This window comes from Desmodus rotundus, chromosome 11, assembly GCF_022682495.2.
Source record: "Desmodus rotundus isolate HL8 chromosome 11, HLdesRot8A.1, whole genome shotgun sequence".
Classification (NCBI taxonomy): domain Eukaryota; kingdom Metazoa; phylum Chordata; class Mammalia; order Chiroptera; family Phyllostomidae; genus Desmodus; species Desmodus rotundus.
In genome coordinates, this window is record NC_071397.1 from 33,242,200 (window position 1) to 33,252,389 (window position 10,190).

At 36.5% G+C, this 10,190-nt stretch overlaps 1 protein-coding gene across 1 annotated transcript; it reads right to left on the reverse strand.

Annotated features, from left to right (window-relative positions):
* Positions 1–1,604: 1,604 nt before the first annotated feature.
* COX7A2 (cytochrome c oxidase subunit 7A2) lies at positions 1,605–7,325 on the reverse strand. The gene is made up of 4 exons (XM_024576617.3): positions 7,170–7,325; positions 5,761–5,850; positions 3,504–3,588; positions 1,605–1,805 (listed from the first exon to the last, which is right to left on the reverse strand). Exons 1-4 carry the CDS (start codon positions 7,185–7,187, stop codon positions 1,747–1,749), a joined length of 252 nt encoding a protein of 83 aa, XP_024432385.1. The 5' UTR covers positions 7,188–7,325; the 3' UTR covers positions 1,605–1,746.
* Positions 7,326–10,190: the final 2,865 nt, after the last annotated feature.

The window sequence follows — 10,190 nt, forward strand, 5'->3', positions numbered from 1 at the left end:
CTCAAACCCTCTCCAGTAACCTTGCCCCTTATCCACTTCCCCAACTCCTCTCCTGCTTACAATGCAGAATTTTAGGGTGAAAGGCAAATAAAACTAAGTATCTTAAGCATTTAACCTTCTTTTACTTTATCCAAGCTTGTCACGTCAACATCGCCCAAACAAAAACATTCTGGCATAAAAAAAATGTTTTAAAAATTGCTTCAATAGGTTGCATCAGAAAGAGTAGAGCATCACAGTATCAAGACATGAAGGTTGTAGAGGATACTAAGCTGTTTTTCCTTTTACTATACAACAGTATCTCTCACGTCATAAGAACACTTCAATCATGTTTATGAAATTCCTTGTTATTGGCATTATGAAAATGCCAATAAACATAGCTTGTTTTAAAATATTGTGATTGCTTTTTAGCTCCAAATCACTGAATTGAACAAGATTCCAGACCATCTGAAGAACTTTCTCAGCATTTACAAGTGTCTAATGATATTTATTCCACTCTTTTCAGGAGTATTCTTTGCTGATGTTAGAAATAATATTGTCAGAGGTTTGACAAATTCATGCATTTAATAGCAGGTTTTATAATATGGATACCAATATCCCTTTCCAACCTTGGAAGATTCAAGGCTGAAATACCTTTTCTTTGGTCCTTTTTGAGATGGATTTGTACCTAAGCCTCAATAGGAAAAGGCTTAGTCTGGCTATTTCAGATTTGACTGTTTTTCTAAATACACTAGCTTTGCTCTGGCTGGTATAGCTCAGTGGGTTGAGCGTCAGACTCCGAACCAAAGGATTGTAGGTTCGATTCCCAGTCAGGGCACATGACTGGGTTGCCAGCCAGGTCTCCAGTGGGGCACATGCAAGAGGTAACCACACATTCATGTTTTTCTCCCTCTCTTTCTCTCTTCCCTTCTCTCTAAAAATAAATAAATTTTAAAAAATACACTAGCTTTATCAGTTTTATCCAGATATTACAGTTTACTATAAAACCCTTACTCATAGGTTTCCCCTAGATCTGATATATCTAGACTTTAATCTTTTATATAGTATTACAAATGTACACCTTGCAAAAATGACAAAATCTAGCCCCTTTAAGTTCCCTTAGAAGACAACTTTTAGAAATGAACTAACTATTTAAGGAAAGTTACACATTATGATATACATAAAAGTAACACAATAAAAACCCACTCTGAGTGTGAAAAAAGGGCAAGTACTGAATTACTTTACAGCTGTACTAAAGTCAAATTCTAAACTAGATTCTATCCAATATTTAAGTATACACTCACATAGCTAAGAAAGGGAAAGAAAAGAAACCTGAATCCCATGAGCCGAAAATAGCCTTCGTCCGCTAACCTCAGATGTTAGCATATCCTGGGACACAGTAGTCAGGGGCAGGACTCTCAAGTGTCAAGCTCAACTAAAGCTGACGACCATCCACTATGTAATTCTGAGCTACTAAAAATAAAATTTACTAAAATAATATCACAGTTGTACTTTATACACCTGAATGACAAAGTAATTTTTTGCTCCTTACCTAAAATTTTTAAGACTGACCAAAACCTGAAAATTATTGGTATGTGTACCCTAAAATGTGATAAAATAAGACAAAGCATGGTAAAGACTGCTTTATTGGTGGCAGTTAGTACAAGTCAATAAATATTGATCCCCAAAGAAGAACTCAGTTATTAATCAGCTTACTGGTCGATAGAGAGCTGAATGAAACTGACCCAACTGATTGCTGGGAGGATAAAGTCAATTCTGCTTCTTGGGAAATGAGGCCATGGCCAGCTGATAAATGGCATATGCTGTTCCTAAAAAATAGAAAGAAACAAAAGGAGAATTTAAATAAATTCTAAGATTTAAATGTATAACCCTAATATTTCAGCTAAAAGTTGTAAGATAAAGGCAAGGTTGGCAGTAAGACTACTCTTATGGGAACAGAAAAAAATATGTAGATAGATGCTAGCAAAATTTAAAAAATATATATCTATACATATTTAGTCTAGTTTCAGTATTACTTAACTTATACAAAGTGTTAGATGCAGCTCAGCAATGTATTTGTCAAGTTAATAACATGTAAAAAATGTTTAAATAAGATTTGGAATACATACTTAGCTAAGATTGCCTGAGAAATGCTAAGAATGATTTAAAAGCCAATAAAGAAGTCAAAATACACGAGCCTTCCCTATATTGTACTATCAAGGTAAAAATCAAGAAACAGTGATATATAACTTTAAAATCATCAAACTTAACGTAAGAATGGCTAATAGCTAGAATTTTATTTTTAAAACTAATTACCAGAATGTCTAAGAAACAGTCCCACTGGACAAAAATAATGTAGGGCTTTATCTTAAGAAAACCCAATGTTACTATCTGGTTGTCTCCATCCTTAAAAACCCCTTCACTGTATTCAATTCACACCAAAGAAGGCACCTTGGCATGAGCAGGGGGACTTTGTAATTAGTGCTCAAATCCCAGCTTTTCCACAGAAAAGCAATATTACCTTGAGTAAAGAACATAATTTCTTCGTCTTAAAATAAGAACATATTATGGACTTATTTACAGAAATCCATATGTGGCATTCCTATCAATAGATAAGCACACAGTAATCACTCTAAACATGTTTTTCTTCCTCCCCCAGAGAGCAATCATTCAAATTCCTAACTCTGCTCCTAGTATACCAATTTGTGTGTTCCACTTGCTAATACTGAATAATGGACCTGCCCAACCCACAGGAAAAAAGTCAGAGCATTCTGCATATAGCAAGAAGTATTTATATGTACAGGTTTTGTCATAAATATGTGTGTACAGAATTTAGATGTAAAATGTTTTTATTATGCATCACAGTCAAAATGTTTAAAAGCCCATGAGGGTGGATAGGGTGGGGTAGAGTGGATGTCTCTGGTTCCTCCAAAGGCCTGCAAGGCCACCAGTGGCACAATGGAAAGCCAAATCTATGAAAAAATAATCATCAAACTTCATTGGTATATTTTTAAAGAAGTTAAAATGCTCTTACACATCATGTATCAATCATCTTCTTGAATACTTATATGCAAAGGAGTAAGATCTCATATTCTGGAGACAGACTACCTGTGTTAAAATACTGCCTAACACAATGCTTTATGCAGATGATATATTATAGAATCATATGCTTGAAACATATAATCATATTAATAAAGGTGCCCTGACTGGTGTAGTTCAGTGGATTGAGCACCAGCTTGTGAACCAAAGGGTCACTGGTTCAACTCCCAGTCTGGGCACATGCCTGGGCTGCAGGCCAGGTCCCCAATGGGGGGCATGTGAGAGGCAACCACACAATGTTTCTCTCCCTCCCCTCCCCTCCATTGTAAAATAGATAAATAAATAAAATCTTAAAATAAAATAAAAATGTTACCCAATACACAATAAAAAATAATATTAAAAAAATACTGGCAGTGTAAAAGCAATAAAATGATTAGTTATCTATATACTATTACTTTTCTATAAACCAAACATTTCAAATGTCTTACCACCAACTGTAAGAACCATGGTAGCTCTATACAGGAGGGCATCAGCTATCCCACCCTTTAGATGCACTGGAATTCCATCATCCTCCTAGGTTAAAAACATAGTAACAATAAATAATACACGTATCATTTGTTTCCAACTAAGTTCAAAAGGCTAATTTATTCACTTAAAATTAAGTGGCTCCTTCAACCCTTGGAATTAAAATATTTTACATTTCAAAATTAAAAAGAACTCCAATTTTCCTGATTCTTTCTCTACTACTACTACTTTTAAAATAAGAACATCTGAAGTCAGCATTCTTTATTTTAAAGTTAATTTCAGATCCAATAAAGATGTTCTTCCCATAAAACATATAAAATATAAATGTTAAATGCTACGAAAATATACTCATTTACATAATTATTAAAAATATCAGTAACCATCACACTTCAGATTCAGTCACAAAAAAGATTCTTTCTTTCTTTAAAAAAAAAAGAAAAGAAGAGAAAGGGCGTTTTGGCTTATAACCCTAAATCATACCCTTAGCCCTTAGGTCAGCACCTGGCATAGAGATATATTTAATACATATGTTTAATATAACCATTTTATTTCTACATAGTGTAGAAAATCCAACTTTTTAATCACTTAAAACTTACTTGTAAAAAACCAGCGATCACAATAAAACAAAAAAAATCACTGATAATCTAACTACTTAAAAAGGTAAACTACTCCATCCCACTAAGTCTAGCCTCATGAGAAAACCATTAACAGCACTGTACATATCCTTAAAGATTTTTTTATGCTTATACTGTCACATCTTCTAATTTATATACATGCGCTTATATACAAAATGAGGTTATGCTATGTAATAATCTACCATGTATTATTTTTTGTTCAATTCTATCTTGAAAAATATTTTGTTAGTCAAACATACTTTGTTCCTTTTAATGGCTACTAGCATTCTACTGTGCAAAAATATAATAATTGAATTAGCTAGTCTTCTATTATGCATATTGAGGTTTTTGGGGCTTGGGGACATCAAAATCCCATGATTAGCCTTTTTCCTGTTTTTAAATACTTGTGCTATAATTTCTGTAGGAAAGATTCTTAAAAGTGGGAGTCCTAGATGATAGGGTACATTGTGATTTGTTTTTAATGATACTTTCAAATACTCTTTAAAACTTTTGTACCAATTACACTACCTAACATGAATCGAAGTACTGGGATGAATGTACCTATCTCCCACACCTTGCTAACATAACCTATTTTAAATCTTTCTAAAATTTTGACAGTTGTAGAAAAGAAATAACAACTTGTCATTTTAATTTGCATTTCAAATTGATTTGTCAAAACTCTTTGTATACTAAGGACATTAACCTTTGTTATATTTTAAAAATTTGCTCCCATTTGTCACTTGTGTTTTGTAACCATAAATGCATTTAAAATTTTCATGCCACCAAACTTTGCAAATTTTATCCTTCACAGCTTCTTTATGAATATTTCCCACCCCACAATTATAGCAGTTAATAACACTGTATACTTGAAATTTGCTAAGATAGTAGATCTTAAGTGGTCTTACACATCCACACAAAAAAGTAACTACATGAGGTGACAAATGTGTTAATTAACTCAACTGTGATAATCACCACAAACACATTAAACATCTGATTGTACACCTTAAAAAATCAGGTACAACCTAAATATACACAAATTTTGTTGATCATATCTCAACAAAACTGGTGGGGGGAATATCTCCTATGTTTCCTTCTAATTTCTTTTGAGACGCATTTACATCTGCAATTTATATTTTAATATGAAAATAGAAGGGCTCTAACGTTACTATCTTTAAAATTGTCAGCCAATTTTTCCAATACCAATTAATGGTATCCTTTCTCCACTGATATGGAATAGCACCTTTAACATGTATTAAATATATATATTTATATTTATATATTTCCCCCCACCTGTTTCTGGGCCAATCCTATGTTCTATTTGCCTATTCCTGTGTAACTACCATAACAAGTGCCAACCCAATGTAACTCATCCAAAGAAAAGTGTCATTGACCCATATATACCCTTTCTCCTCATTTCTTCTGCTTCCTCAAGGGCCTCCTGGGTACAGCAAATGCCCAGTTAGCTAGCAAAAGAAAGTTTTTTATTGTTCTTTTGCTAATACAACAGGGTCACTAATAATCAGACATGTCCAGATTTAATTCATATCTCCATCTTTTGGTAATCATATTATTATAAATAACAATCTCTCATAAAATATTTCAGTACCTGAAATAACTTTTGTTTCTCTGGAACTTTATTTTCAAACTGCCTGCGTGAAGCAGTAGTTATGGTCCTCTGGGCGATCTGGCGAAGAGCCTACAGTGTTAAATGCATACATATTAAACAGACTTAGGTCTTACAGAAACCTTCTAAACCAAGCAGGTACAATCTTTTAAATTACAGAAGAGGAAAAGTGAGAGTTGAAACATATTTAGTCACTAACAAAGTTATAAACCAACATCCAGGTTTCCCAATTTGTTGTTCATCCTCTGCTCTTTATATTACATTCTGCAGTGTCCAAAAACTACATTCAAGAAGCAATTCTGGGGGAAGGGAGTGGTGGGGAGAAAAATGGAGACAAGTGTAACTGAACAACAATAAAGTAATTAAAAAAAAAAAAAAAGGAAGCAAGAAAATTCTGAACAAGAAAAAAAAGGCAAAAACCCCAAATTCCATGAGCTTTACCTGAATTGACCAAGTACCATTATATAATCCTCGAAGAAATCATACTGCTATATATTACTAAAATAAAAAATGGTTACAAAATACACTAAGTTCAGGTGTTTTCTTTTAATACTCTATTATATGAAAAATCTACTACTTGATATCAAAATAAACTAGCATGGTTCCTACTTAATTAAAATTGTTTCTCCCATTACATTTTTTCTTGAAAAAATTCTTAGTTAATAGCATATAAATATTTTTAGAGACTTTCACTACATACCCAGTTAAATGAATGAAACACGCACTTCACTTTCTAGATATATTAACAAACTAAAATCTTATTGAATTATTACAAAAGTCATCACTGTTACATTTTCCTTTTCGAAATTCCGGGAAAACATTTCACATGCTCAAAGTCAGTGGAGGGGTGAAGGGCGCTGCGGCACCGTCTGAAGGAAGCAACGGTACACTTCCGCCATGACTGCTCGTGATGTCCCATCCGAAATCGAACGGCTTGCTCTTTAAACTGCCTTTTGATGCTCCCGACGCTCAGAACCACTGAAACGTAAGCCCTTTCAATGGCAGAGGAACAGCTTTCTGTCTGAGGCTTCCGGGTATCAGCAACTTCCCACCTGGACCTTGGTTTAACTAAGAGCTACTGAACTCATCCATGGCCCTGAGAGTTAGGGGTGACGACGGAGAAAATCAACGCCGGCGAACCAACAATCCTCTGGTCACCTCTTTAGCCTTTCCACTCCCTACACCTACCAAGCACAGCCTGAAGCGAGGGGACAGGAAGGGAGAGTAACGTCAGGAGGAAAGGACAAGGGTCAAGGTGACTTAAGAAGCCGCCTTCTCCCTTCCTCCTTCACTCTCAGAACAGGCTTTTCTGTCGTCCGTGACCCCGTAGCCTCCTCTGCCACCCCCACCGTCCCACACTGCCACTGCAAGCCGAGAAACTCCTCACCCACCAGCAGATTCCGCAGCATGTTGGCTCGGTTACTGCCCACCAACCGCTTCAACGAAACACCAGAAACAACTATTGCCACACCGGAACCGGAACCGGAACTACTTTCTGGTCTTGCGTAAACGTAAGGCCCCAAATATTTCCGGGCGGAGGAAGAGCGGCTCCTAACCGTAGAAAGCAGCGGGACGGCTGCGGCCGCTCTAGCCAGCTGGCCGTTTAGGCCCCTCGCTGTCGTTTCTGACCTGTCGGACGCCGTTCCCGCGGCTGGCCCGGGAACTAAGGCTTGGGAGAGGTGACTTCTGAGACCAGGGAGATGGGCTGTGACGTGTTAAGTACTCTTTTAACTAGCTTAGATAAAATTAATGTGAGACCACGCTATCCCAGAAAATTGTGTATTTCGAACGAGAACGAGTAAAACTTTGAGCAACCTTTGAGCCAGTTCAGGCTCTGAAAGAACACTGGTTTGGCCGAACTGTAAGCTGTGAAGCTGAGTGAAATTCAGAATAAAGAGGGTAACTCCTGTTACACGGATTCAATCAATTTTCTCCCCCGAAGAAGCTGTTGTGAGGGCGTTAGTGTTCCTTGTGCTGAGCACGCGCTGTGAAGACCTTGTACAATTTTTGTCTTGTACCTTTGGGTGCTGCAGAATTCCCCATGCAAGAAGCTCTTCCGCGGAGCTTGTGGAAGCTGTTCTCTCATTTCTCTGAGCCTGGGAAAACGCCGAAAGGCGGGGGTGGGGGGTGGATATTTCAATTGGGGGCAAGAAATGGGATGGCAAGTGGATTTGCTGCCTGGGGTCCACCAGGGCGCTTTCCTTACTGCAATTTCTAGGCACAGCAGTGACTGTACAAATAAGCTGTCAGTGTCCTGCGTCGATCTTGCTTATATAATGCTACATTACAACTACCTTTGTTCTCTATGCCCACTCCCAAGTGTATTTAAAAGTAAAAACATATACTCTATACAATAAAGATATTTTCACCTGACAAACTCATTTCTAATTAACCCATTGTCATTTCAAATAGGAAGCTGATGATACATGGTTTAGCATATATTTAGCATATGGTTTAGCGTAGGTGAAATGTGTAGACAAATATTAGTAATATTAAAATCATCCTTTCTAATCTTTAGGGTTAGACCCACCAAGTTACCTGTCTCCGGTTCAAGTTCTCTTCTTCACCAAGACTTATAAATAACCCAATTCATTTCTTCCCTGGATTAGGACTGAAAGGATCTCGTTTATTCTCCCCTCTGCATTACATACTGAAGCAAATCCTTGAGGAGAGTTAGGAGGTGCCAGTAGCTGAAGCATACAATTTTTAAAAAGTGAATTGTCTATTATTTGAACTTGTTAAAGTTGTGTGTGCTTTCTTATGTTTTCTGCATTTAGCCAACTAGATTGTAAACTTCCCAACAACAGAGATTATGCGAATTTCTTACCAATTCCCGCGACTGACTGCTTAAAGGGGGTAAACTGCTAATCAACAGAAAACTGATTTTATATATATATATATATAAATAACATGTATACACACACAAATATATATAGGATATTTATGGCTCTAAAAATAACTAGAGATTCACATAAAAGTAGATGCAGATCCTTATTTGCATGTCATTTAATACAGTATAATTTTCCCCTTTATTGGATCATCCCATCAGCATTTAAACATATACCCAAATTAAACAAACAAACCTCCTTTGATTTTAGTTACCATCCTATTTCTCTTTTTCAAAATAAAACACAAATTTCCTTATACTTGTCTTTCCTTCCTGTTCTTTTTTTTTTTTTTAATTCCATTTTGGGTGAGCTTTTACTGCTCATTTAGTATCACCAATGGCTTCTATGTTGCCTGTCTCAATTTTCATCTTTATTATGTATGACCGACATTTAGCATACTTGATCACTCCCTCAAAGTATACTTCCAATTTTTTATTTGGAAATAAGCCATAAATGCAATACACTATAACATGTATGTATATTTTGAAACTGTGTTAACCAGGCTTCTGTACACTTTTTTTTTTTTATAGATTTTCTTTTTAGAGAGAAGGGTAGAAAGGGAGAAAGAGAGAGAAACGTCAGTGTGTGGTTGCCTCTAGTGTACCCCACACTGGGGATCTGCCCTGCAACCCAGGCATGTGCCCTGACTGGGAATCAAACTGGCCACCCTTTGGCTTGCAGGCCAGCACTCAATCCACTGAGTCACATCAGCCAGGGCCACTTTGTTATTTTATTTCAGCAGCTGCTACTTCTAGTTTCCTCATCCTCTCAATCTCTAAGTTTGAGAGAACCAGCCTTTTTTTTTTTTAACATTTACCCCTTTCGTGCTTCCATCCAATGCCATGAAACACAATTTGCATGCTGACAACTCTCCATCCTGACCTTCCCTTTAACTCCAGACATCTCCACTTAGGTGTATAATGTGCATCTCAAAATTACAACCAAAATGGAATTCTCTCCATTCATTTCCAAGCGATTTTCCTCTGCGATTTTCCTTTCAAGCCCCAAGGTGTTGGCTGCACCATCAAAATATAATCTGAATCAGACCACTTATTATCTCCATCACTACTACCATCCAAGCCAAACCATAATCATCTCCTGCTGCATTATTGCAAAAGCCTTTTGAAACTGGTTTCCCTGCTTCTGCTCTACCATTCAGTTTATCTTCCACACAGTGGTGATCCTTTGAAGAACTTAAATAATGACCTTGCTTAAAATTATTTTGTCCACTGCTGTATCCCCAGGACCTGGACTAATAACCGGCACATAGTAAATATTAGTTAAGTGAATAGTATGCTGCACAAGTGAACTTAATTTATGAAACATAAAAATTCAAAAAACTTTAATACTCACTATACTCCTTCCAAACATTTTTCAGTCCCAGGGCTCCTCCCTCATTGCCTCCTTGCTCTTGCTCTGTAAGTTGTGGTTATCCTGACAGAAAAAAATATGGGCAAACATGCCTAGGGGCCTATTAAACTTTACTGGATCTTCCCAGGAGCACTTAATTTGTAAATTCATCCT

What these genes read in the sequence shown, in the direction of transcription:
- COX7A2 (XM_024576617.3), bottom strand. An exon ending in AGAAACAAAAGTTATTTCAG is followed by an intron (nt 3,589 to 5,760) that starts GTACTGAAATAT and finishes TTTTTAACCTAG; the next exon opens with GAGGATGATGGAATTCCAGT. An exon ending in CATGGTTCTTACAGTTGGTG is followed by an intron (nt 1,806 to 3,503) that starts GTAAGACATTTG and finishes TCTATTTTTTAG; the next exon opens with GAACAGCATATGCCATTTAT.